Source organism: Bubalus bubalis, chromosome 8, assembly GCF_019923935.1.
Source record: "Bubalus bubalis isolate 160015118507 breed Murrah chromosome 8, NDDB_SH_1, whole genome shotgun sequence".
NCBI classification, from domain to species: Eukaryota; Metazoa; Chordata; class Mammalia; order Artiodactyla; family Bovidae; genus Bubalus; species Bubalus bubalis.
Window position 1 is genome coordinate 105,153,160 of NC_059164.1, and position 22,368 is coordinate 105,175,527.

The following is a 22,368-nucleotide window of genomic DNA, read 5'->3' on the forward strand; positions in this document are numbered from 1 at the left end:
CCTTTTGAGTGTGAGGTTTGTGCAACAAGGTACACTCTAGGGCTCCAGGATATCAATTTATTACTGGCAGTCATGCTTCACAAGGAAGTATTCCCATGGGGTGGATGTCTCACATAAAGTCAGAGCACTTTTCATTTATCCTGGAGTCCGGCACTTCTCCCCAAATCCCTCTCATATATATGTTCCTTTGTTTAAAAATGTCATCCGCGTTGAGCAACCAGCTTCTGCCACAAAGAAAGTTCTGTCTTACGGCTGCGGTGGTTCTACTTGCTGTGTCCCCTCCCTGCGCCCTCAGACTCGGGAAGCACATACTTTGGCAAACATGAAGCCGCTGTACCTGCATTTGGCAGGTGTCCTGGTGGGCTGCCGTCTATGCCGTCCCACAGACTCGGACACGACTGAAGCAACTTAGTAGCAGCAGCAGCAGCAGCTGTATGTTAGTGAACTGAGAAGAAATAGAGCCAAGTGATTTCTCAAATAGTGATGAGTCTGCCCTGCAGTTAAGGAACCAGACCCCAAAGAATCACTGTAGGTGAGAGGACAGGAGCAGGACTAGGTCAGTTGAGCAAAGAGGAAACCACACTTGAGGGAGTATTCGGGATGCATGGGGCATAAAGGACAGCAGGAAGCCCTAAGGATTTCCTCTGAGATTCAAAACTACAGAAATATGTAGACAAATAAGCTAATATACAAATTAAGGAATTATCTCTGGAGTAAAACATACATAAAAGGTACAAACTACTTTAAGGAAAGGTTACAGCACTTTGTAAGACTTACGGCTGTTCAGACCATGTCCAAGCAATCTGTCCAAGCCATCTCCCTGTTCTAATCACTTTGATTTGAGCCTCTAGGGGAAGGGGCGTGGCCGCCATGTGACACGTTGTCTCTGGGGCCTGGAGGGACAGTGACATCTCAGAAGGACTCCCTGGAGAGCCCCTCGCCCTCTCATCCACACTCAGACCAGACGGCCCTCCACCTGCCCCTGCCCCGCCATGAACCCCTGCCTCCTGGGCTGTGTGGTCTTCTGTCTCCTGCAGGCAGGTGAGTCCTGGGGGCAGGGTCCCCTTCGGGGTGCCAGCACTAAGCCTGTCCTCTGTGACTGCAGCATCGGTCCTCCTCCTCCACAGGGGCGGTCCATGCTGGGGTCACTCAGGACCCCAGATTCCAGGTCGTGAGGGGAGGACAGGGCACTACACTGACATGTACTCAGGATCTGGATCATAACTATATGTACTGGTACCCACAAGACCTGGGACACGGGCTGAGGCTGATCTATTATTCAGCTGGGCCTCCCACCACAGAGAAAGGAGACGTGCCCAACGGGTACAGAGTCTCCAGATCAAGCACAGAGAACTTCCCTCTCACGCTGGAGTCTGCCAACCTCTCCCAGACATCTGTGTACTTCTGTGCCAGCAGTTACTCCACGGTGCTGCATGGCCACCTCCTCTCTGTGCAAAAAGACAGGGGGTCCAAGTGAAAGCTCCTAGAACCGGGAGCCTCAGGGCTTGGTTAGCCATGTGCCTTCAGTGTGACCCTAGGTGTATGGACTAGGCTGACCCAAACTTCACTCAGGGACTCCGAATCATATGTCCACCATCCATGTCTGTCTTTCCCCTGCATCCTACCTGTGAACCAAGAAGATGTTTCTCCAGCTCTGACTGCTAGTCATCACCTGAGCCTGAGACCTCCAGGAGGGAAGGTTGCTGGTAAATTAGATAAAAACAGATCACCTTGTCTCACTTCAATGCTTCTCTCTGGAAGGTTCTCCACGACTGGCTCTCATGTGGTCTCTGCTCTTGCCCACCTTTCTTGGGTGGACAGGACATCCTGTCCTCACCTCCCTGGCCCCCTCTACCACACCCATGCTGCTCCTCCCTCATCCAGGTCATGTCCCTTCCCAAGTCACAGGGAAGCCTTTAAAGTGCCCTCTCCACATGGTCTGCTTTGAGCAAGTTGTCTGGAGTCATCAAAGAGAAATCAGCTTCAGTTAATTATCAATTATCCAAATCTCATGTGAGTCCATCTGAAGGAGAGACTGGCTTTCTATGTACATCCTCCCGCCCCTGACTTCCTCAGCATCTCACCTAACCTCGGCCAGCTTGGCACCACCTCCCTCATCAAAATCTTCTCAAAGTCAAAATATATCTTCCATTGCCCCATTACATCAAGATTTCATAAGTGCAGAAATATATGAGTTCGTATATATAAAACCTCTTTACAAAATGTATCAACTAGAATTTGGAAATGCTTAATTTATACAAGACATCTGGAAATACATGTACCCGATTCATCAGAGGTAGGTATGGAATACAGGTCTCCAGGCAGAGTCACGTGAGACCCTCAGAGTGTTTATTTTATGGCGATTTTTTCCATCTTGGCTAAGTACCATCACTGCAGTGGTGCAGCGATTCTTTCCTTCTTTGTAACAATGTCGGACCATTGAGTCTTCAACTTCCAGAGGCTAAGAGTAGATTTGAAGATGAACCCTAATTTAGCCAGGATGGGAAGGCAGTAGAACACTAGAATGTGAGTGTGTGTGTGAGTGTGTGTGTGTGTGTGAGTGTGTATTAAGGCTATGGGGTTTCTGTACCCTTGCTTTAGACAGAGGACGCAAATCCATGAGACTGTGAACCACTGGCAAGTAGGAGGCACTGTGGCCCATGCAACCAGGTGAGCTGGGAGGGGTGAGCATCACCCAGCAGAGGGAGCTTTAGGGAACCTTAACTGCATGCCTGTGTCAGGGAACAGGCTTGAGTTCCCTGAGAGATCCTGGGACACATGGAGCCAGCACAGGCTCCTCGGTGCCAAGGAAGTGGGGACATACCTGGAGCTTCAGGATGTACTCAGGGGGAGCTGCATGGGAAGTGGAGGGTGAGGGGTCTGGGCGGCTGCTGAGGGCTTGGTGACGAGTGTCAGGAAGGAGCAGAGAGGGGAGAACAAGCCGTATTGTAGACATATGGAGACATAGGGAGAGTGCACACTTCAAACCCACCCTTTGCTGAGGGGCTGTGCAGCACAGGGAAGGGCACAGAGGAGCTGGCCCTGCATATTGGTAAGGGGTCCAGATTGGACAAGGGCAGCCTGCAGAGACACAGAGCAGTGACGTCATAGGCAAATGCTCCAATCAAGGAAGCAGGAGGGTCAGCACTTTACACCACACAGCCAAGGAGCCCCGCCCCAGCCAGCAGCAGTCTTGGGTTCCTGATGCTGCCATGGGCTCCAGGCTCCTCTGCTGTGTGACTCTCTGCCTTCCGGGAGCAGGTGAGTCCTGGACACAGTGTGGGAGCTTCTGAGATGTCTTTGCTTCCCTGAGATAGAAGCCTGGCGATGAGGGCTGCAGCAGGAGGCTTCCCTGTGCTCTGCCCTCAACTTCCTTCTGTCTCCTCCCCAACAGGCCTGGTGGATTCTGGGGTCACCCAGACCCCCAAATACCTGATCAAACCAAGAAAGCAGCAAGCGATTCTGAGATGTTCCCCTGCATCTGGACACTGCTCTGTGTACTGGTACCAACAGTTCCTGGGCCAGGGCCCCCAATTCCTCATTTAGTATTTCAACAGGCAAGAGAATGAGAAAGGAAACCTATCAGATCGATTCTCAGGAAAACAGTTCAGTGACTCTAGCTCTGAGCTGAACTTGACTTCCTTGGAGCTGACGGACTCAGCTGTGTATCTCTGTGCCAGCAGCCAAGACACAGCCCTGCATGATCAGGTGCCTCTGGGACAAGAACTCTCCTGCCCCAGCTCAGGAAGTGGTGGTGAGCATGTTGGCTGCCAGTGTGCCAAGCCCAGTCTCTGCTAGAGCAATAGATTTTCCCAGACATTCATTTCTTGATATGTTGTAATGCTCACTAAGATCATGCAAGGTAAGTATTATTTTAACTGTTTATATATCTGAGGGGATGTGAATTGCCCAGATCTCATACCTCATGACTGTTACAGCTAGGATTGCAGCTCAGGTTTCTTTTCAACACCTGTGGTCCCTTTCCTCATGGAACCATCTCCATACAGAGCAAGTTACATATATGCGTTGTGTTATGTGTAACAAGATACAGTTTGGGGCTCTGTGATATGAACTGTTACTCAATGAATGGCAGCCACGCATCACAAGGAGGTATTCCCATGAAAAGAATGTCTCAAATAAAAAAGAGCACTTTTCACTTACCGTGGTGCCACGTCTCACCATGGTGTTCCTAAGCCTGCATTACTTTCTGCCAATCCGTCATCCTGTGCTGGGCAACCAGCTTCTCTCCACCCAGAAAGGTGGGTCACAGGCCTGAGGCCTCTCCCGACATGGGAAGGGGGGGGCTCCTGTGAACATGAAGGAGTTGTACCTGCCTTTGGCAGGTGGACTGTCTGTCAGTGAGTTGATAAGAACAGATCCAAACAATTCCTCAAATGTTGATGAGCCTTCAATGAGGTTGGGAGCAGATACCTGGAGAAACATGGTAGGTGGAGGGCCATTCTCAGGGCTGTGATCAATTAAAGCAGAAATGGGACTTGAAGTCCTACTGGGACACATATCATAAAGGAGAGCAGGAAGCTAGAGGGAATTTCCGAAGATGCAGAGCTATAGAAATATGTAGATGAATTAAAGTAATATACACATTTATGAAGATTAACTTCGCAATGAAGTATAGATAAAACTGCACACTGTTTACAGATGGGTTACAACAATTGTGAGGCTGATGCCCATTAAGCCGGATGGGTCTCCCTGTTGTGAACTGTTCACTTAGGTTCATTTCTGATTTGAGCCTCTGGGGGAAGGGGCGTGGCCCCTGAGTGACAAGTTGGCTCTGGGGCCTGGCATGGACAGTGACATATCAGAAGGACTCCCTGGAGAGCCCCTCTCCCCTCTCATCCACACTCAGACCAGAGGGCCCTCCGCCTGCCCCACCCCTGCCATGAGCCCCTGCCTCCTGGGCTGTGTGGTCTTCTGTCTCCTGCAGGCAGGTGAGTCCTGGGGACAGGGTCCCCTTCGGGGTGCCAGCACTAAGCCTGTCCGCTGTGACTGCAGCATGGGTCCTCCTTCTCCACAGGGGCGGTCCATGCTGGGGTCACTCAGGACCCCAGATTCCAGGTCGTGAGGAGAGGACAGAGCATGACACTGAAATGTACTCAGGATCCGGGTCTTGACCGCATGTACTGGTACCGACAAGACCTGGGACGTGGGCTGAGGCTGATCCATTTCTCAGCTGGTGTGCACACATGCGAGCCACGAGACATGCCCCACGGGTACAGCGTCTCTAGATCAAACACAGAGAACTTTCCTCTCACGCTGGAGTCTGCCAAATGCTCCCAGACAGTTGTATATTTCTGTGCCAGCAGTTACTCCATGGAGCTGCAGGGTCACCTGCTCTCTGTTGAAACAGACAAGGGCCTACATGCAGGATCCTAGCACTGGGAACCTAAAGCCCTGGGGACCACGTGCCAGCACTCTGACCCTGATGTGTGACCTGGACAGGCCTGGATTTGACCCTAGGGACTCAGACACATGTGTCCACCATCAGTCTCTGTCTTTCCTCTGCATCCTCCCTGGATACAGTTCGGACTGTATCCAGTTCTGACTAGTTCTGACTCTTCCTCATCAGCTTAAGACCTCCCGAAGGGAAGAATATTAGTAAATCAGATATATCTAAACCCTCTTGTCTCTCCCAGAACCTCATTGCTGTCTCTCTGGAAGTTTCTCCGGCAGCCTAGCTTTCAAGTGCTCCCTGCTCTTGCCCACCAGAGGGGCAGGTCTTTCCTCCTTTACTGCCTTGGGCTCAGGTCCCCTGCCCTCTCTGTCCAGACACACTTCTCTCCCTTCATCTGGGTCATGTCCCTTCCCATGACACAGGGAACTTTGTAACCAAGCGTAAGCGGTCGTGTTTGAGCAAGTTCTTGGGGTCATCAAAGAGAAAACAACCTCAGTTAATTGGAAACCAGCCAAAATCCCTTGGCATTCCATTCCCAGGAGGAGAGACAGGCGGGGGCTGTGTGTTCTCCTTCCTGCCCCTCTTTCTTACCATCTCAATTATCCTGGACCAGGTTGCCACCATTTGCTTCAGAGAAATATTCTCAAAGTCAAAATACATCCTCCATGGTATCTTATTATATCAAGATTTACAAGTTCATAGGAAATAAATAGGTTAATACACATTTAAATAGGAAATCTGAAAATATATGCCTCTGATTAATCAGAAGTAGTTATGAAGACATGTTTGCAGGCAGATTCACTTGAGATCCTCTGAGCGTTTATTTTATGACATATATTTCCATTTTAGCTAACTACCATCATTGTAGTGGTGAAGCAATGATTTCCTTGTTAGGAAAACGGTCAGATCATACAGTGTTCTACCTCCAGAGGCTAAGAGTGGATTTGAAGATCAACCCTAATCAGCCAGGCTAGGAAGGCAGTAGAACAGATATGTGTGTGTATGTGTTTGTATTTAGGGTGTGGGATTTTTGAAACCTTGCTTCAGAGGCTGCAAATCCATGAGACCATGGACCTTTGGCCACTAGGAGGCACTGTGTTTCCATGGTAAGCAGGGTGTCCTGGGAGGGGTTGAGAGTCACCTGGAGAAGGAAGCTTAAGGGAACCTTGGCTACATGCCTGAACCTGGGAGCAGGTTTGAGTTCCCTGAGTGGTCCTGGGACACATGGAGCCAGCACACACTCCTCTCTGCTCAGGGAAGAGGGGTCCTGCCTGGAGCCTCAGGATGTGCCCAGGGGACCAACTGTGGAGCAGCATGGGAAGGGGAGGGTGAGAAGTTGGGGTATCTGGTGAGGGCTGGGTGTCAGGCAGGGTCAGACGGAGCAGAACAAATGTGTGTGGACACATGGGACCAGGGGACGAAGCTCCTCTCACACCTATCCTTCCTGGCGGCTGTCAGGACAGGGAATGGCATAGAGGAACCAGCCCTGGGTCCTGCCAAGAGGTCCTGGGGACAAGGGCAGCCTGCAGAGACACAGAGCAGTGACGTCATAGGCCAGTGCTCCAATCAGGGAACAGGAGGGTCAGCACTTTACACCACTCACCCCAGGAGCCCCGGCCCCAGCCAGCAGCAGTCCTGGGTCCTGATGCTGCCATGGGCTCCAGGCTCCTCTGTTGTGTGACTCTCTGCCTCCTGGGAGCAGGTGAGTCCTGGACACAGTGTGGGAGCTTCTGAGAATTCTTTGCCTCCCTGAGATAGAAGCCTGGCGATGAGGGCTGCAACAGGAGGCTCCCCTGTGCTCTGCCCTCAGCTTCCTTCTGTCTCCTTCCCAACAGGTCTAGTGGATTCTGGCGTCACCCAGACCCCCAAATATCTGATCAAATCAAGAAAGCAGCAAGTGATACTGAGATGTTCCCCTGAGTCTGGACACCTCTCTGTATCCTGGTACCAACAGGCCCTGGGCCAGGGCCCCCAGTTCCTTGTTCGGTATTATAATGGGCGAGAGAATGAGAAAGGAAACATGCCAGATCGATTCTCAGGTGAACAGTTCGGTGACTCTAGCTCTCAGATGAATCTGAGCTCCTTGGAGCTGACAGACTCAGCCGTGTATCTCTGTGCCAGCAGCAAGACACAGCCCTGCATGATCAGGTGCCTCTGGGACAAAAATACTTCTGCCCTAGCTCAGGAAGTGGCTGTGAGGGTGATTGCCTCCCTTCCAGGCATAGGTAGATCTGATAGACTCTCCCAGAAATTCTTTCTCTGCTCTGTTTTAATGCTCCCAAAGATCATGCTAGGTAAATATTATTTTACCTGTTTATACATCTGAGGGGAACTGACTTGTCCACATCTTATATGTCACTGCTTTCAGAGCAAGGAATTTGATTCAAGCCTGTCCTCATCACTTTTGGTCTTTGCCCCTATAAAACTTTCCCCCACATAGAATAAATAATACACAGAAACACACACACACGCACACAAACACACACATACACACATACACGTTTTAAAGCAATTGGCTCACAAAGTTGTTAAGACTGGTAAGTCCAAATGCTGCAAGCGGGTCTGGTGCTACTAGAGACTGAGGGGAGCTGATGTTTAAGTTCAAAAGCAGAAGAACTAATGGTCCAGTGTGAAGGCCATCGGCTGACAATTATCTCTTTCTTGGGGGAGGATCAGTTTTTTCATCTATTCATCTCTTCACCTGGTTTCATGAAGGCCACTGACATTATGGAGGGTCATCTGCTTTACGAATTAAAATGTTAATCTAATCTATTATTAAAAGATACATATTCACATGTTGAAAGTGAAGTCGCTCAGTCGTGTCCGACTCTTTGCGACTCCATGGACTGTAGCCCACGAGGCTCCTCCATCCATGGAATTTTCTAGGCAAGAATATTGGAGTGGGTTGCCATTTCCTTCTCCAGGGCATCTTCCAGGGATTGAACCCGGGTCTTCCACATTGCGGGCAGACGCTTTACCGTCTGAGCCAAAAAATATCCCTCTTTGGAGCACCCAAAAAATAAAACTAAATATCCAAGGCAGAGTCTAGTTGACCTATTATGTTAGTCAGGACACCACCTTCCAGGGCTTCACAAGAATTTAGTAAGCATGAAGTCCCTGGCAGGTGACAGGACTCTGGATTTCTTCACTCCCTTTGCTAATCTCTGACAGCCTCCTCTAGTGCTTCCTAGGTGCAAAAGTAGATATGGACACATTTTGACTTCAAACCCTATACTTGAGGACTTCAGATGTCATAGGAAAGAAAGTAATTATGCTTGCCGGTTCCATACATGAGATAAACAGAGCATGTAACGTACCCTCAGGCGTTTTTACATTAACTTTATTGCCATATGAATTATAGTTAACATTTGAATAATGTGAAGTTTGGGGGCCCTGAACCAGCCTTAACCCTGCTGTAAAATTTGTTTAAAATTCAGTCAACCCTGTTTATGATTTCACATCCACAGATTCAACCAGCCACAGTTGTGTGGTACTGTGAAAAGTGAAAGTGAATGTCACTCAATCGGGTCTGAGTCTTTGCAACCCCATGGACTATGCAGTCCATGAAATATAAATTCTCTGCAGGCCAGAGTACTGGAGTGGGTAGTCTTTCCCTTCTCCAGCAGATCTTCCCAACCCAGGGATCCAACTCAGGTCTCTCACACTGCAGGCAGATTCTTTACCAGATGAACAACACGGTCTGTAGTTAGTATCTATTAAAAACTCCACACAAAACTGAACGCATGAAATTCAAAATCGTGTGGTCCAAGGGGTCCGCTGTATATACAGTAACGTTACACACTGCACAGTGAACAGATGAATGGTTCTGATCAATCCATGTGTGTGTACCCATGGAATAAAGGCTGAGAACATTTCATCACCAAAAATCCTCTGAGGCCCCATTCCCAGGCCTGTCTCCTTCCCTGACAACCAGCAGTATGATTTCTGTTGCCGTCATTTTTTTTTAAGTCCTCTTTAGCCCAGAGCTAAATATTTAAGTGATTGCTCCTGGAAAGTATTTTGGTTGAAGAAGTTCTTGAAAGCATGTGAGCACCATATCCATGTCAGGGACTATCCTATCTGGAGATGGATGCTTTGGAAAATGACCATCCAAAGGTCTTTTCTGCTGGTACAAGGTTTTTTTTTTTTTTTTTTTTTTAATGCACGTTCATAAATTTCTTTTCTCATGCACACAATATCTGAAATGATTTTATGATGCTATTTTGAGAGGAAGTCCTCATCTCCTAGGAAATTCCTTTAGCTCCCATGTGATATGCACACAGCAAGGCCTCCTGGTCACACACTGGTGCTGGGACTGAGCAGACAACCAGCAGCAGCAATTTGGTGAGAGATCATTTCATGTCAGGAGAAGGCTTTTCTTTGATTTGACCCCCGCGTCCAAGTCACAGGAGTTGAATTGAAAAGTCCCCCTTTCTGTAGCGCCCTGGCCCGGTCACTAGTCTCCTGCACTGTGGGTCTCACTGTCTCTTGGACCAGAGACATTCTGAGCACAGGTATGGATCCCATGGACTTGCCAGGCCCCGATTCAAGGCTTTTTTATGGCTACAACATCGAGCTCATTCATTGCTTCTGACTTTAGTTTCTGTGTTTTTGTCTCTGAGGCCCAGGGAATGGTTAGTCCCCCAGACCCCAGACGTGTGATCAGGTTCCGTGGAAACCAGCTCATCAGCAGGTCACCACGGTCACCCACTCATGACCATGTGCACGATATTCAGGTTCAGAAATTATTGAGAATTTGAAAATCAGAGCAGCAGAGCATGGCAGCTAGTGCAGGGTCATTCCAAATGTGAGGTTTGTGCATGTGATCCAGTCTGGGGCTCTAGGATATCGGTTACTGAATGGCTGCCCTGCTTCACAAGGAAGTACGCCCATGCAATGGATGTCTCAGGTAAAATCGGACGATTATTCCTTTACCCCGGGGTCAGCCATCTCTCCCGACATCCCTCCCACGTCTGTACTCCTTTGTGCCAACATGTCATCCGTGGTGCTGGACAACGAGATTCTCTCCTCAAAGCAAGCTGGGTCACAGGCCTGAGGTGGTTTGGCTTGCTGCTCCCCCACCCCTCAGACACGATGGAAAGCACGTGCTCAGGTGGACATGAAGGCACCGAGCCTGTGTGTGAGAGGCCCCCTGTCAGTTGGTGAATTAATAAGAAAGAGCCCAAAGATTCCTCAAGTGTCGATGAGCCTGCCCTAAGGTTGAGGAACCAGATTCTGGAATCTAGTGCTGCACTTATTTCCTTCTTAGTAGAAATGTCTGATCATACAGTGTTTTACCTCCACAGGCTAAGACTGGACTTGAAGATCAGCCCTAATTCATCCAGGCTGGGAAGGCAGCAGATGAGGGGTGTGTGTATGGGTGTGTGTGTTTGTGTGAGTAGGATATCGGTTACTGAATGGCTGACCGCTTCACAAGGAAGTACCCCCATGCAATGGATGTCTCAGGTAAAATCAGAGCATTTTTCCTTTACCCTGGGGTCAGCCATCTCTCCCAACATCCCTCCCACGTCTGTACTCCTTTGTGCCAACATGTCATCCGTGGTGCTGGGCAACCAGCTTCTCTCCTCAAAGCTAGCTGGGTCACAGGCCTGAGGCGGTTTGGCTTGCTGCTCCCCTACCCCTCAGACACGATGAGAAGCATGTGCTCAGGTGGACATGAAGGCGCCGAGCCTGCGTGTGAGAGGCACCCTGTCAGTCGGTGAATTAATAAGAAAGGGAGCGCAAGGATTCCTCAAGTGTCGATAAGCTGCCCTAGGGTTAGGGAACCAGATTCTGGAATCTAGTGCTGCACTTATTTCCTTCTTAGTATAAATGTCTGATCATACAGTCTTTTACCTCCACAGGCTAAGACTAGACTTGAAGATCAACCCTAATTCATCCAGGCTGGGAAGGCAGCAGATGAGGGATGTGTGTATGTGTGTGTGTGTGTGTGTGTGTGAGTAGGGGTTGAAAGTGTGGAGTGCGGGGAATTTGTATTCTTGTTTTAGATGGAAGGCACAGATCCATGAAACCATTGGCCTCTAGGAGGCACTGTGGGCCCATGGTAAGCAGGGTGTGCTGGGAGGGGTTGAGAGTCACCCTGGAGAGGGTAGCTTAGGGGAAGCTTGGCTACATGCCTGCATCAGAAAGTAGGTTTGAGCTCCCTGAGTAGTCCAGGGATGCATGGACTCAGCACAGACTCCTCACTGCCCAGGGGAATGGGGACATGCCTGGAGCTTCAGGATACGCCCAGGGAATCTTCTCCTGGACAGCATGGGGAGTGGAGGGTGAAGGGATTAGTGTGGCTGGTGAGGGCTGGGTGATGAGTGTCTGGCAGGGACAGGAAGAGAAGAAAAAGGCATGTTATGGGCATATGGGGACATGGGCACAGTGCTCTCTTCACACCCACCCTTGGCTGAGGGGCTGTGCAGAACAAGGAATGCCTTAGAGGAACCAGCCCTGGGTCCTGCCAAGGGGTCCAGTGGACAAGGGCAGCCTGCAGAGGCACAGAGCAGTGATATCATAGGCAAATGCTCCAATCAGGGAAGCAGGAGGGTCAACACTTTACACCACTCACCCCAGAAGCCCTGCCCCCAGCCAACAGTAGTCCTGGGTTCCTGATGCTGCCATGGGCTCCAGGCTCCTCTGCTGTGTGACTCTAAGCCTCCTGGGAGCAGGTGAGTCCTGGACACAGTGTGGGAGTTTCTGAGATGTCTTTGCCTCCCTGAGATAGAAGCTTGGTGATGAGGGCTGCAGCAGGAGGCTTCCCTGTGCTCTGTTCTCAGCTTCCTTGTCTCCTCCCCAACAGGCCTGGTGGATTCTGAAGTCACCCAGACACCCAAGTACCTGATCAAATCAAGAAAACAGCAAGTGATACTGAGATGTTCCCCTGAGTCTGGACACCAATCTGTGTACTGGTACCAACAGGCCCTGGGCCAAGGCCTCCAATTCCTCATTCAGTATTACAATAGGGCAGAGTATGAGAAAGGAAACATATCAGATCGATTCTCAGGAAAACAGTTCAGTGACTCTAGCTCTGAGCTGAACTTGACTTCCTTGGAGCTGACGGACTCAGCCATGTACCTCTGTGCCAGCAGCCAAGACACAGCCGTGCATGATCAGGTGCCTCTGGGACAAAAACACTCCTGCCCCAGCTCAGGAAGTGGTGCCTGAGTGTCAGCTACCAGCCTGCCAAGCCCAGTCTCTGGTGGAGTGATAGACTTTCCCAGACATTCACTTCTTGATATGTTTTAATGCTCACTAACGTCATCAAGGTAAGTACCCTTTTATCTGTTTGTACATCTCAGGGGACGTGAGTTGCCCAGATCTCATACTTCATAAGTGTCTCAGCGAGCATCCCGGTTCAAGTGTGTTCTCAACACCCGTGGTCCCTTCGCTCATGGAACTGTGTACAGAGCAAGTTACATACACGCATTGTGTTATGTGTAACAAGATACAGTTCCAGGCTCTGTGATATGCACTGTTACTCAATGAATGGCAGCCACACTTCACAAGGAGGTATTCCCATGAGAGGAATGTCTCAAATAAAAACGGAGCATTTTTCATTACCCTGGCGTCTGCACCTCCCTCTGTCGCTCCTACATCTGTACTCCTTTGTGCCAAAATGTCATTCTGTGCCAGGCATCTAGCTTATCTCCACGCAGAAAGGTGGGTCACCGGCATGAGGGGGCTCTGCTTGCTCCCTCCCCCCAACACGGGAATCACGGGCTGCCGTGAACATGAAGGAGCTGTACCTGTGTTTGACCGGTGGATTGTCTGTCAGTGAATTGATTAGAAGCAGACCAAAGAATTCCTCAAATGTTGATGAGCCTGCAATGAGGTTGGGAGCAGAAACCTGGAGAAACATGGTAGGTGGAGGGACTGTCTCAGGACTTCGGGCAATGTTGCCGAAAGGGAGCCTTGAAGTGCTGCTGCTAAGTCGCTTCAGTTGTGTCCAACTCTGTGCGACCTCATAGGTGACAGCCCACCAGGTTCCCCCATCCCTGGGATTTTCCAGGCAAGAACACTGGAGTGGGGTGCCATTGCCTTCTCTGCCTGAAGTGCTCTTGGAACACATATCATAAAGGATAGAAGGACGCCAGAAGGATTTCCCCAGGATTCAAAACTTCAGAAATATGTAGATAAATACAAGTAATATACATGTTAATGAAGACTTATGTCTGGACTAGAACATACAAAACATTGAATCAGTTTAATATCTACAGAAAAGCCTTTAACATTTACAGAAAGGTTACAGCAACCTGTGAGATTACGTCTCTTGTTCTGGATGGGTCTCCATGTTGTGAACTGTTCACTCAGGTTCATTTCTGATTTGAACCTCTGGGGGAAGGGGCGTGGCCCCTGAGTGACAGATTGGCTGTGGGGCCTGGCAGGGACAGTGACATCTCAGAAGGACTCCCTGGAGAGCTCCTCTCCCCTCTCATCCACACTCAGACCAGAGGGCCATCCGCCTGCCCCGCCCCGGCCATGAGCCCCTGCCTCCTGGGCTGTGTGGTCTTCTGTCTCCTGCAGGCAGGTGAGTCCTGGGGGGCAGGGTCCCCTTCGGGGTGCCATCACTAAGCCTGTCCGCTGTGACTGTGGCATCGGTCCTCCTTCTCCACAGGGGCGGTCCATGCTGGGGTCACTCAGGATCCCAGATTCGAGGTTGTGAGGTGAGGACAGAGCGCGAGACTGAAATGTACTCAGGATCTGAGCTTTAGCTATATGAACTGGTACCGACAAGACCGAGGACACGGGCTGAGGCTGATCCATTACTCAGTTATCCCTCCCGCCACGGAGAAAGGAACTGTGCCCGAGGGCTACAGCGTCTCCAGACCAAGTACAGAGAACTTCCCTCTCACACTGGAGTCTGCCAACCACTCCCAGACATCTGTGTACTTCTGCACCTGCGGTTATCCATGGTGCTGCACGGCCACCTCATCTCTGTGCAAAAAGATAAGGGAAGCCCTGCAGTCTGGAAGGAGGAGAGCCCCTTGCAGGCTTCTCACACACGGAACCTTGGAACCCAGGGCCACATGCCTGCAGTGTGAAACTGAGTGTGCCGTCTCATATCACGCCCAGCTACATCGACGTTAAATGCAGTGGATGGCTGGTTTTTTTATTTCAAAGTTTTATAACTCTAAAAATAAATGGGTTTATATATATATAATCTCTGTATATAAATCCGTTACCTAGAATTGGTAATACTTAATTTATGTAGAAAATCTAGAAATATGTGGATCTGAATTAATCAGAGGGACTACGGAATGCAGTGCTCCAGGCTGTATTGACCTGAGCTCAGCAGTGTCTGTATTGAAGGTCTGTGTGATTCCGCCTTAGCACACCACTGTGACACCGCTGCTAAGTCACTTCAGATCAGCTCAGTCGCTCAGTCGTGTCCGATTCTTTGCGACCCCATGAATCGCAGCACGCCAGGCCTCCCTGTCCCTCACCAACTCCCGGAGTTCACTCAGACTCATGTCCATGGAGTCAGTGATGCCTTCCAGCCATCTCATCCTCTGTCATTCCCTTCTCCTCCTGCCCCCAATCCCTCCCAGCATCAGAGTCTTTTCCAATGAGCCAACTCTTCGCATGAGGTGGCCAAAGGACTGGAGTTTCAGCTTCAGCATCATTCCCTCCAAAGAAATCCCAGGGCTGATCTCCTTCAGAATGGACTGGTTGGATCTCCTTGCAGTCCAAGGCACTCTCAAGAGTCTTCTCCAACACCACAGTTCAAAAGCATCAATTCTTCAGCGCTCAGCCTTCTTCACAGTCCAACTCTCGCATCCATACATGACCACAGGAAAAACCATAGCCTTGACTAGACAAACCTTTGTTGGCCAAGTAATGTCTCTGCTTTTGAATATGCTATCTAGGTTGGTCGTAACTTTCCTTCCAAGGAGTAAGCATCTTTTAATTTCATGGCTTCAGTACCATCTGCAGTGATTTTGGAGCCCAGAAAAATAAAGTCTGACACTGTTTCCACTGTTTCCCCATCTATTTGCCATGAAGTGGTGGGACCAGATGCCATGATCTTCGTTTTCTGAATGTTGAGCTTTAAGCCAACTTTTTCACTCTCCACTTTCACTTTCATCAAGAGGCTTTTGAGTTCCTCTTCACTTTCTGCCATAAGGGTGGTGTCATCTGCATAGCTGAGGTTATTGAGATTTCTCCCGGCAATCTTGATTCCAGCATGTGTTCCTTCCAGTCTAGCGTTTCTCATGATGTACTCTGCATATAAGTTAAATAAACAGGGTGACAATATACAGCCTTGACGTACTCCTTTTGCTATTTGGAACCAGTCTGTTGCTTCATGTCCAGTTCTAACTGTTGCTTCCTGACCTGCATACAAATTTCTCAAGAGGCAGATCAGGTGGTCTGGTATTCCTATCTCTTTCAGAATTTTCCACAGTTTCTTGTGATCCACACAGTCAAAGGCTTTGGCATAGTCAATAAAGCAGAAATAGATGTTTTTTTGGAACTCTCTTACTTTTTCCATGATGCGGCGGATGTTGGCAATTTGATCTCTGGTTCCTCTGCCTTTTCTAAAACCATCTTGAACATCAGGAAGTTCACGGTTCACATATTGCTGAAGCGTGTCTAACTCTGTGTGACCCCATAGACGGCAGCCCAGGAGGCTCCCCCGTCCCTGGGATTCTCCAGGCAAGAACACTGGAGTGGGTTGCCATTTAGTATGTGCAATTATTTTCTTCTTAATGGAAATGTTGGATTCTACAGTCTTTTATCTCCAGAGGCTAAGAGGCAATTTGCAGATCAATCTTAAGTCACTGGCTTGGGAAGACAGTAGAACAAGTGTGTGTTGTGTGTGTGTGTGTGTGTTCAGGGTGTGGGGTATTTACATTCTTGCTTTGGCAGAAGGCACACATCCATGAGACTGTGGACCATTGGCCACTAGGAGGCACTGTGGGCCCACGGTAAGCAGGGGGTCCTGGGAGGGGTGGCGAGTCACCCTGTGGAGGGCAGCTTTAAGGAACCTTGGCTACATGCCTGAATGAGAAAGCAGGTTTGAGTGCCCTGAAGTCCTGAGGTTCCAGGACCCATGGAAGCAGTACAGACTCCTCACTGCCCAGGAAAGTGGGGATGTGCCTGGATCCTCAGGATGTGCCCAGGAGACGGTCTCCAGGAGCTGCAAGGGAAGTGGAGGTGAGGGGTTGGGGTGGCTGGTGAGGGCTGGGTGATTGTCAGCTGATTGCCTGGTGATTGCCAGCCAGGTGAGTGCCTGGCTGTGTGTCAGGCAGTGGGTGGCAAAGGACAACAAGGTATGCTGTGGGCACTGGGGACCTGCGGACGGTGCACCCTTCCACCCACCCCTTGCTCAGGGGCTGGGAAGGGCAGGAAGGGCATAGAGGGCTCACCTTTGTCCTGGCAAGGGGCCCAGAGGACAGGGCAGCCTGCAGAGGCACAGAGCAGTGAAGTCATAGGCAAATGCTCCAATCAGGGAGCAGGAGGGTCAGCACTTTACACCACTCACCCCAGGAGGCCCACCCCCAGCCAGCAGCTGTCCTGGGTTCCTGATGCTGCCATGGGCTCCAGGCTCCTCTGCTGTGTGACTCTCCTCCTTCTGGGAGCAGGTGAGTCCTGGACACAGTGTGGGAGCTTCTGAGATGTCTTTGCCTTCCTGAGATAGAAGCCTGGAGATGAGGGCTGCAGGAGGAGCCCTCAACAATGTGCTGTTTAGGAGCACGCAGTAACCCCCCAACCCTGCAGTTCGAAAGCTGCATATAACATCACATACTTAGGAATGAAGAATTATCTCTGGAATACAACACACTTACATTATAAACTGTTTAGAGAAAGGACACAACAACTCATAAGGCTCAAGTCCATTGACCTGGATGGGTCTCCGTGTTATGAACTCTTCACTCAGGTTCATTTCTGATTTGAGCCTCTGGGGGAAGGGGCGTGGCCCCTGAGTGACAGGATTTCCCTGGGGCTTGGCAGGGACAGTGACATCTCAGAAGGACTCCCTGGAGAGCCCCTGTCCCCTCTCATCTACACACACTCCAGAGGGCCCTCCACCTGCCCCGCCCCTGCCATGAGCCCCTGCCTCCTGGGCTGTGTGGTCTTCTGTCTCCTGCAGGCAGGTGAGTCCTGGGGGGCAGGGTCCCCTTCGGGGTGCCAGCACTAAGCTTCTCCTCTGTGACTGCAGCATCGGTCCTCCTTCTCCACAGGGGCGGTCCATGCTGGGGTCACTCAGGACCCCAGATTCCAGGTCGTGAGGACAGGACAGAACGCGACACTGACATGTACTCAGGATCTGGATCATGACCGCATGTACTGGTACCGACAAGACCTGGGACATGGGCTGAGGCTGATCCATTACTCAGCTGGTGCGCACACTAGCGAGCCAGGAGACATGCCCGACGGGTACAGTGTCTCCAGACCAAGCACAGAGAACTTTCCTCTCACACTGAAGTCTGCCAACCGCTCCCAGACATCTGTGTACTTCTGTGCCAGCAGTTACTCCACGGTGCTGCACGGCCACCTCCTTTCTGTGCAAAAAAGCAGATGAGGGCCCCGCAGCCTGGAACCTGGGGAGCCCCTTACAGGCTCCTAGCACCTGGAGACTCGGAGCCCACAGACACATACTGGCAGCATAGCCAGCGATGTTTGATCTTCCTGGCACGGACCTGACAACAGGGCCTCGTGGACATGTGTCTACCCTCACTCTCTGTCTTTTCACTCTAGCTGCCACGTGAGCCTAAAGATGCTTCCCAGCTCTGACTGCTAGTCATCAGTCTGAACATGAGGCTTCCAGGAGGGAAGGTTGTTGGGAAATGAGATACATCTAGACCCTCTTGTCTCTCCCCAGGCACCGCATGCCTGTCACTATGGATGGTTCCCCCCAGGCTGGCCCTTGAGTGGTCTCTGCTCTTGTCCAACTTCCCCAGATGTGGGCCTTTCTCTCCCACCTTCCTGGCCCTCATTCCCACCCTTCTCTACTTCAGCCTTGCTGCTCCTCCCTCAACGGGGTCATGTCCTTGCCCATCACCCAGGGAACCTTGTAATGATCCCTAACTGGGCGTGTTTGAGTAGGTTCTCTAGGGTTCTCAAAGAGAATGTAACCTCAGTTAATTATTAATCATCCAAAATTCCTTGGTCATCCCTGAGGAGGAGAAACAAGCTGTGTGTGTATGTATTCTCCACCATGGCCTGTCTTTCGCATCTAAATAGCCTAGACCCTGATGCTGGGAAAGACTAAAAGCAAGAGGAGAAGGAGGTGGCAGAGCGAGAGGTAGTTAGATAGCATTACTGACTAACAGACATGAATTTGAACAAACTGTGGAACCCTGCTCTGTCCTGCAAAGTCTCTTAGATTACTTGTGAACTGGACTGCTGGTCTTGGTGAGGCTGGGTTTATGCCCGACGCCCTTCCCCATGGTTCCTTCACTTTTGTCTTCAGGCAGGTGTTGCTCTTTCCTACCACCTTCCAGTTCCATACCCTTCACTTTTGCTGATGAACAGGGGAGCCTGGCACGCTGCAATGCATGGGGTTTCAATGAGTTGGACTCGAGTTAGTAACTTAGGAACACCACCATCAACAAAAGCTAACCAAAGTTAGCATCTCCCTCATCACAATCTTCTAAAAGTCAAAGTATTAAATATTTCCTGCATGAGCTCATTTCTTTTCTCTTGAAATACAAAACCATAAATCAGCTATGGCAGGATGGTGTGTGTGTTTGTGCTTCTAATTTTGTGTGTGTTCTTTAGAAAAACAAAGCGGGGACGCTGTGCAGCTGAGAAACTCCACAAGTTTCTGGGGCAGAGCAAGCAGACAGAGCTAGTGCCTGGGACCAGGAGGCCTAAGAGAAAGCTTTATTTGATGTTCTTATCTCTAGAAGCCTTACTAGGATAGGCACTAATTTGCAGGGTTGCTCTCCCAGCTGGGAGCCGTGAACTTCAACTATGCAGTGCTGAGGGAGCCTTGAGGTTGCAGCAAAAGTGAAGGGTATGGAGCTGGGAGGTGGTAGGAAAGAGAAACAGAAAAGAGCAACACCTACCTGAAGAGAAAAGGGAAGGTGCCATGGGGAAGGGCGATGAGCATAAACCCAGCCTCGCCAAGACCAGCAGTCCAGCTCTCATGTCATCTAAGAGACTTTGCAGGACAGAGCAGGGTCCTGGATCAGCTGACCTGGAATGAGAGGTCAGATTCCTGGGAAACAGCAGAGGCAATGACATCAGAGCAGTGACGTCACTGCCTCACCTCCAGTCAGAGGAAGGAGGCCCAGAACCCCAGCTCTCAGAGAAGCAGAGCTCTGAGCAAGGAGATGCCTCCCAGCTCTGGCCCTCCTGCCATGGGCTGCAGCCCCGTCTGCTGTGTGGCTCTGTGTCTCCTGGCAGCAGGTGGGTCCTTGTCACAGGGGAGAATCTGTGTTCCTGGTCTGACTCTGCCTGAATCCAAGGCACCATCGGGTTCTCTCCCGAATTCTTTCTCAGCCCCAGTCTTCTTCCCCCACAGGCCTTGTGGATTCTGGAGTCACCCAAACCCCGAGATACCTGATTAAAGCAAGAGGACAGCGAGGGACCCTGGGCTGCTCCCCTGTCTCTGGACACCTCTCTGTGTACTGGTACCAACAGGCCCTGGGCCAGGGCCCCCAGTTCCTCGTTCAGTATTACAGGCAGGATGTGAGGGGAGAAGCACAGCTCCCGGATCGATTCTCAGGAAAACAGTTTAGTGACTTTCACTCTGAGCTGAACCTGAGCTCCTTGGAGCTGACAGACTCAGCCGTGTATCTCTGTGCCAGCAGCCAAGACACAGCCCTGCATGATCAGGTGCCTCTGGGACAAAAACAGTCCTGCCCCAGCTCAGGAAGTTACTGTGAGGGTGACTGCCTGCCTGTCAGGCCTAGATAGATCTGATAGACTGTCCCAGACGTTCTTCCTCTGCTGTGTTTTACTGCTCCCAAACATCATCCTAGGTAGTATTATTTTACCTGTTTATACATGAGGGAAAATGACTTGTCTACATCTTATATGTCATTACTTTCAGATCAAGGAATTTGATTCAAGCTTGTCCTCCTTAGTTGTGGTCTTTGCCCCTATAAAACTTTACCCCACATAGAATAAATAATACACAGAAACACACACACACACATGCACATATACACACACATAAACATGTACATGTTTTAAAGCAATCGGCTCACATAGTCGTTAAGGCTGCTAAGTCCAAACGCTGCAAGCGAGTCTGGTGCTACTGAGACCGAGGAGAGCTGATGTTTAAGTTCAAAAGCAGAAGGACTAACGGCCCAGTGTGAAGGCTGTTGGCTGACAATTCTCTCTTACTTGAGGGAGGATCAGTGTTTTCGTCTATTCATCTCTTCACCTGGTTTCATGAAGGCCACCAACATTATGGAGGGTCATCTGCTTTACGAATTAAAATGTTTATTTAATCTATTATTAAAACATACCTATTCACATGTTGAAAGTGAAGTCGCTCAGTTGTGTCCGACTCTTTGTGACCTAATGGACTGTAGCCCACCAGGCTCCTCCATCCGTGGAATTTTCTAGGCAAGAGTACTGGAGTGGGTTGCCATTTCCTTGTCCAGCGGAAAGTATTATGGGTAAAGAAGTTCTTGAAAGCCTGTGAGCACCATATCCATGTCAGGGACTATGCTATCTGGAGATGGATGGTTTGGAAAATGATCACCCAAAGGTCTTCCCTTCTGCTACAGGCTTTTTTTTTTTAATTATTTATTCACGTTCACAAATTTCTTTTCTCGTGCACACATTCTGAAATGATTTTATGATGCTGTTTTGACAGGAAGTCCTCATCTCCAAGGAAATTCCTTTAGGGCCCTTGTAATATGCACACAGCACGGCCTCCTGTTCACACACTGGTGCTGGGACTGACCAAGCAACCAGCAGCAGCAATTTGGTGAGAGATCATTTCATGTCAGGAGAAGGCTTGGCTTTGATTTGACCCCCGCGTCCAAGTCACAGGAGTTGAATTGAAAAGTCCCCCTTTCTGTAGCGCCCTGGCCTGGTCACTAGTCTCCTGCGCTGTGGGTCTCACTGTCTCTTGGACCAGAGACACTGTGAGCACAGGTATGGATCCCATAGATCTGCCAGGCTCCAACTGAAGGCTTGTTTTTGTGGCTTCAACATCAAGCTCATTTGTTGCTTCTGACCTTAGCTTCTGTGTTTTTGTCTCTGAGGCCCCAGGAACGGTTAGTCACCCAGACCCCAGACGTGCGATCGGGTTCCATGGAAACCAGCTCATCAGGAGGTCACCAAGGTCACCCACTCACAACCAGGTGCATGATATTCAGGTTCAGAAATGACTGAGAATTTGAAAATCACAGCAGCAGAGCATGGCAGCCAGTGCAGGGTCCTTCCAAGTGTGAGGTTTGTGCATGAGATACAGTCTGGGGCTCTAGGATATCGGTTACTGAATGGCTGCACCACTTCACAAGGAAGTACCCCCATGCAATGGATGTCTCACGTAAAATCGGAGCATTTTTCCTTTACCCCGGGGTCAGCCATCTCTCCCGACGTCAGTCCCACGTCTGTATTCCTTTGTGCCAACATGTCATCCGTGGTGCTGGGCAACCAGCTTCTCTCCTCAAAGCAAGCTGGGTCACAGGCCTGAGGTGGTTCGGCTTGCTGCTCCCCCACCCCTCAGACACAAGGAGAAGCACGTGCTCAGGTGGACATGAAGGAGCTGAGCCTGCGTGTGACAGGCACCGAGCCTGGTGAGCTGCAGTCCATGGGTCGAGAAGAGTTGGACCCGACTGAGCTACTTCACTTTCACTTTTTACTTTTGTGCATTGGAGAAGGAAATGGCAACCCACTCCAGTGTTTTTGCCTGGGAATCCCAGGGACGGGGAAACTGGTGGGCTGCCGTCTGTGGGGTTGCACAGAGTCGAACACAATTGAAGCGACTTAGCAGTAGCAGCAGCAGCTATCAGTCAGTGACTTAATAAGAAAGAGAG

General features: G+C 50.2%; 6 gene segments (V, D, J or C); all 6 read left to right on the forward strand.

Annotated features, from left to right (window-relative positions):
• The first annotated feature begins 960 nt into the window (after nucleotides 1–960).
• LOC123466031 lies at nucleotides 961–1,477 on the forward strand. The segment is given in 2 exon segments: nucleotides 961–1,041; nucleotides 1,128–1,477. Coding segments are annotated over 2 exon segments (399 nt in total).
• Nucleotides 1,478–4,233: 2,756 nt separating this feature from the next.
• LOC123334617 lies at nucleotides 4,234–5,478 on the forward strand. The segment is given in 2 exon segments: nucleotides 4,234–4,949; nucleotides 5,036–5,478. Coding segments are annotated over 2 exon segments (504 nt in total).
• Nucleotides 5,479–6,854: 1,376 nt separating this feature from the next.
• Nucleotides 6,855–7,904, forward strand: LOC112586591. The segment is given in 2 exon segments: nucleotides 6,855–7,115; nucleotides 7,249–7,904. Coding segments are annotated over 2 exon segments (540 nt in total).
• Nucleotides 7,905–11,273: 3,369 nt separating this feature from the next.
• On the forward strand, nucleotides 11,274–13,315 carry LOC112586603. The segment is given in 2 exon segments: nucleotides 11,274–12,090; nucleotides 12,222–13,315. Coding segments are annotated over 2 exon segments (414 nt in total).
• Nucleotides 13,316–17,105: 3,790 nt separating this feature from the next.
• On the forward strand, nucleotides 17,106–18,604 carry LOC123334834. The segment is given in 2 exon segments: nucleotides 17,106–17,517; nucleotides 17,605–18,604. Coding segments are annotated over 2 exon segments (390 nt in total).
• A 463-nt stretch (nucleotides 18,605–19,067) lies between these two features.
• LOC112586561 lies at nucleotides 19,068–20,287 on the forward strand. The segment is given in 2 exon segments: nucleotides 19,068–19,777; nucleotides 19,893–20,287. Coding segments are annotated over 2 exon segments (471 nt in total).
• The last annotated feature ends 2,081 nt before the right edge of the window (nucleotides 20,288–22,368 follow it).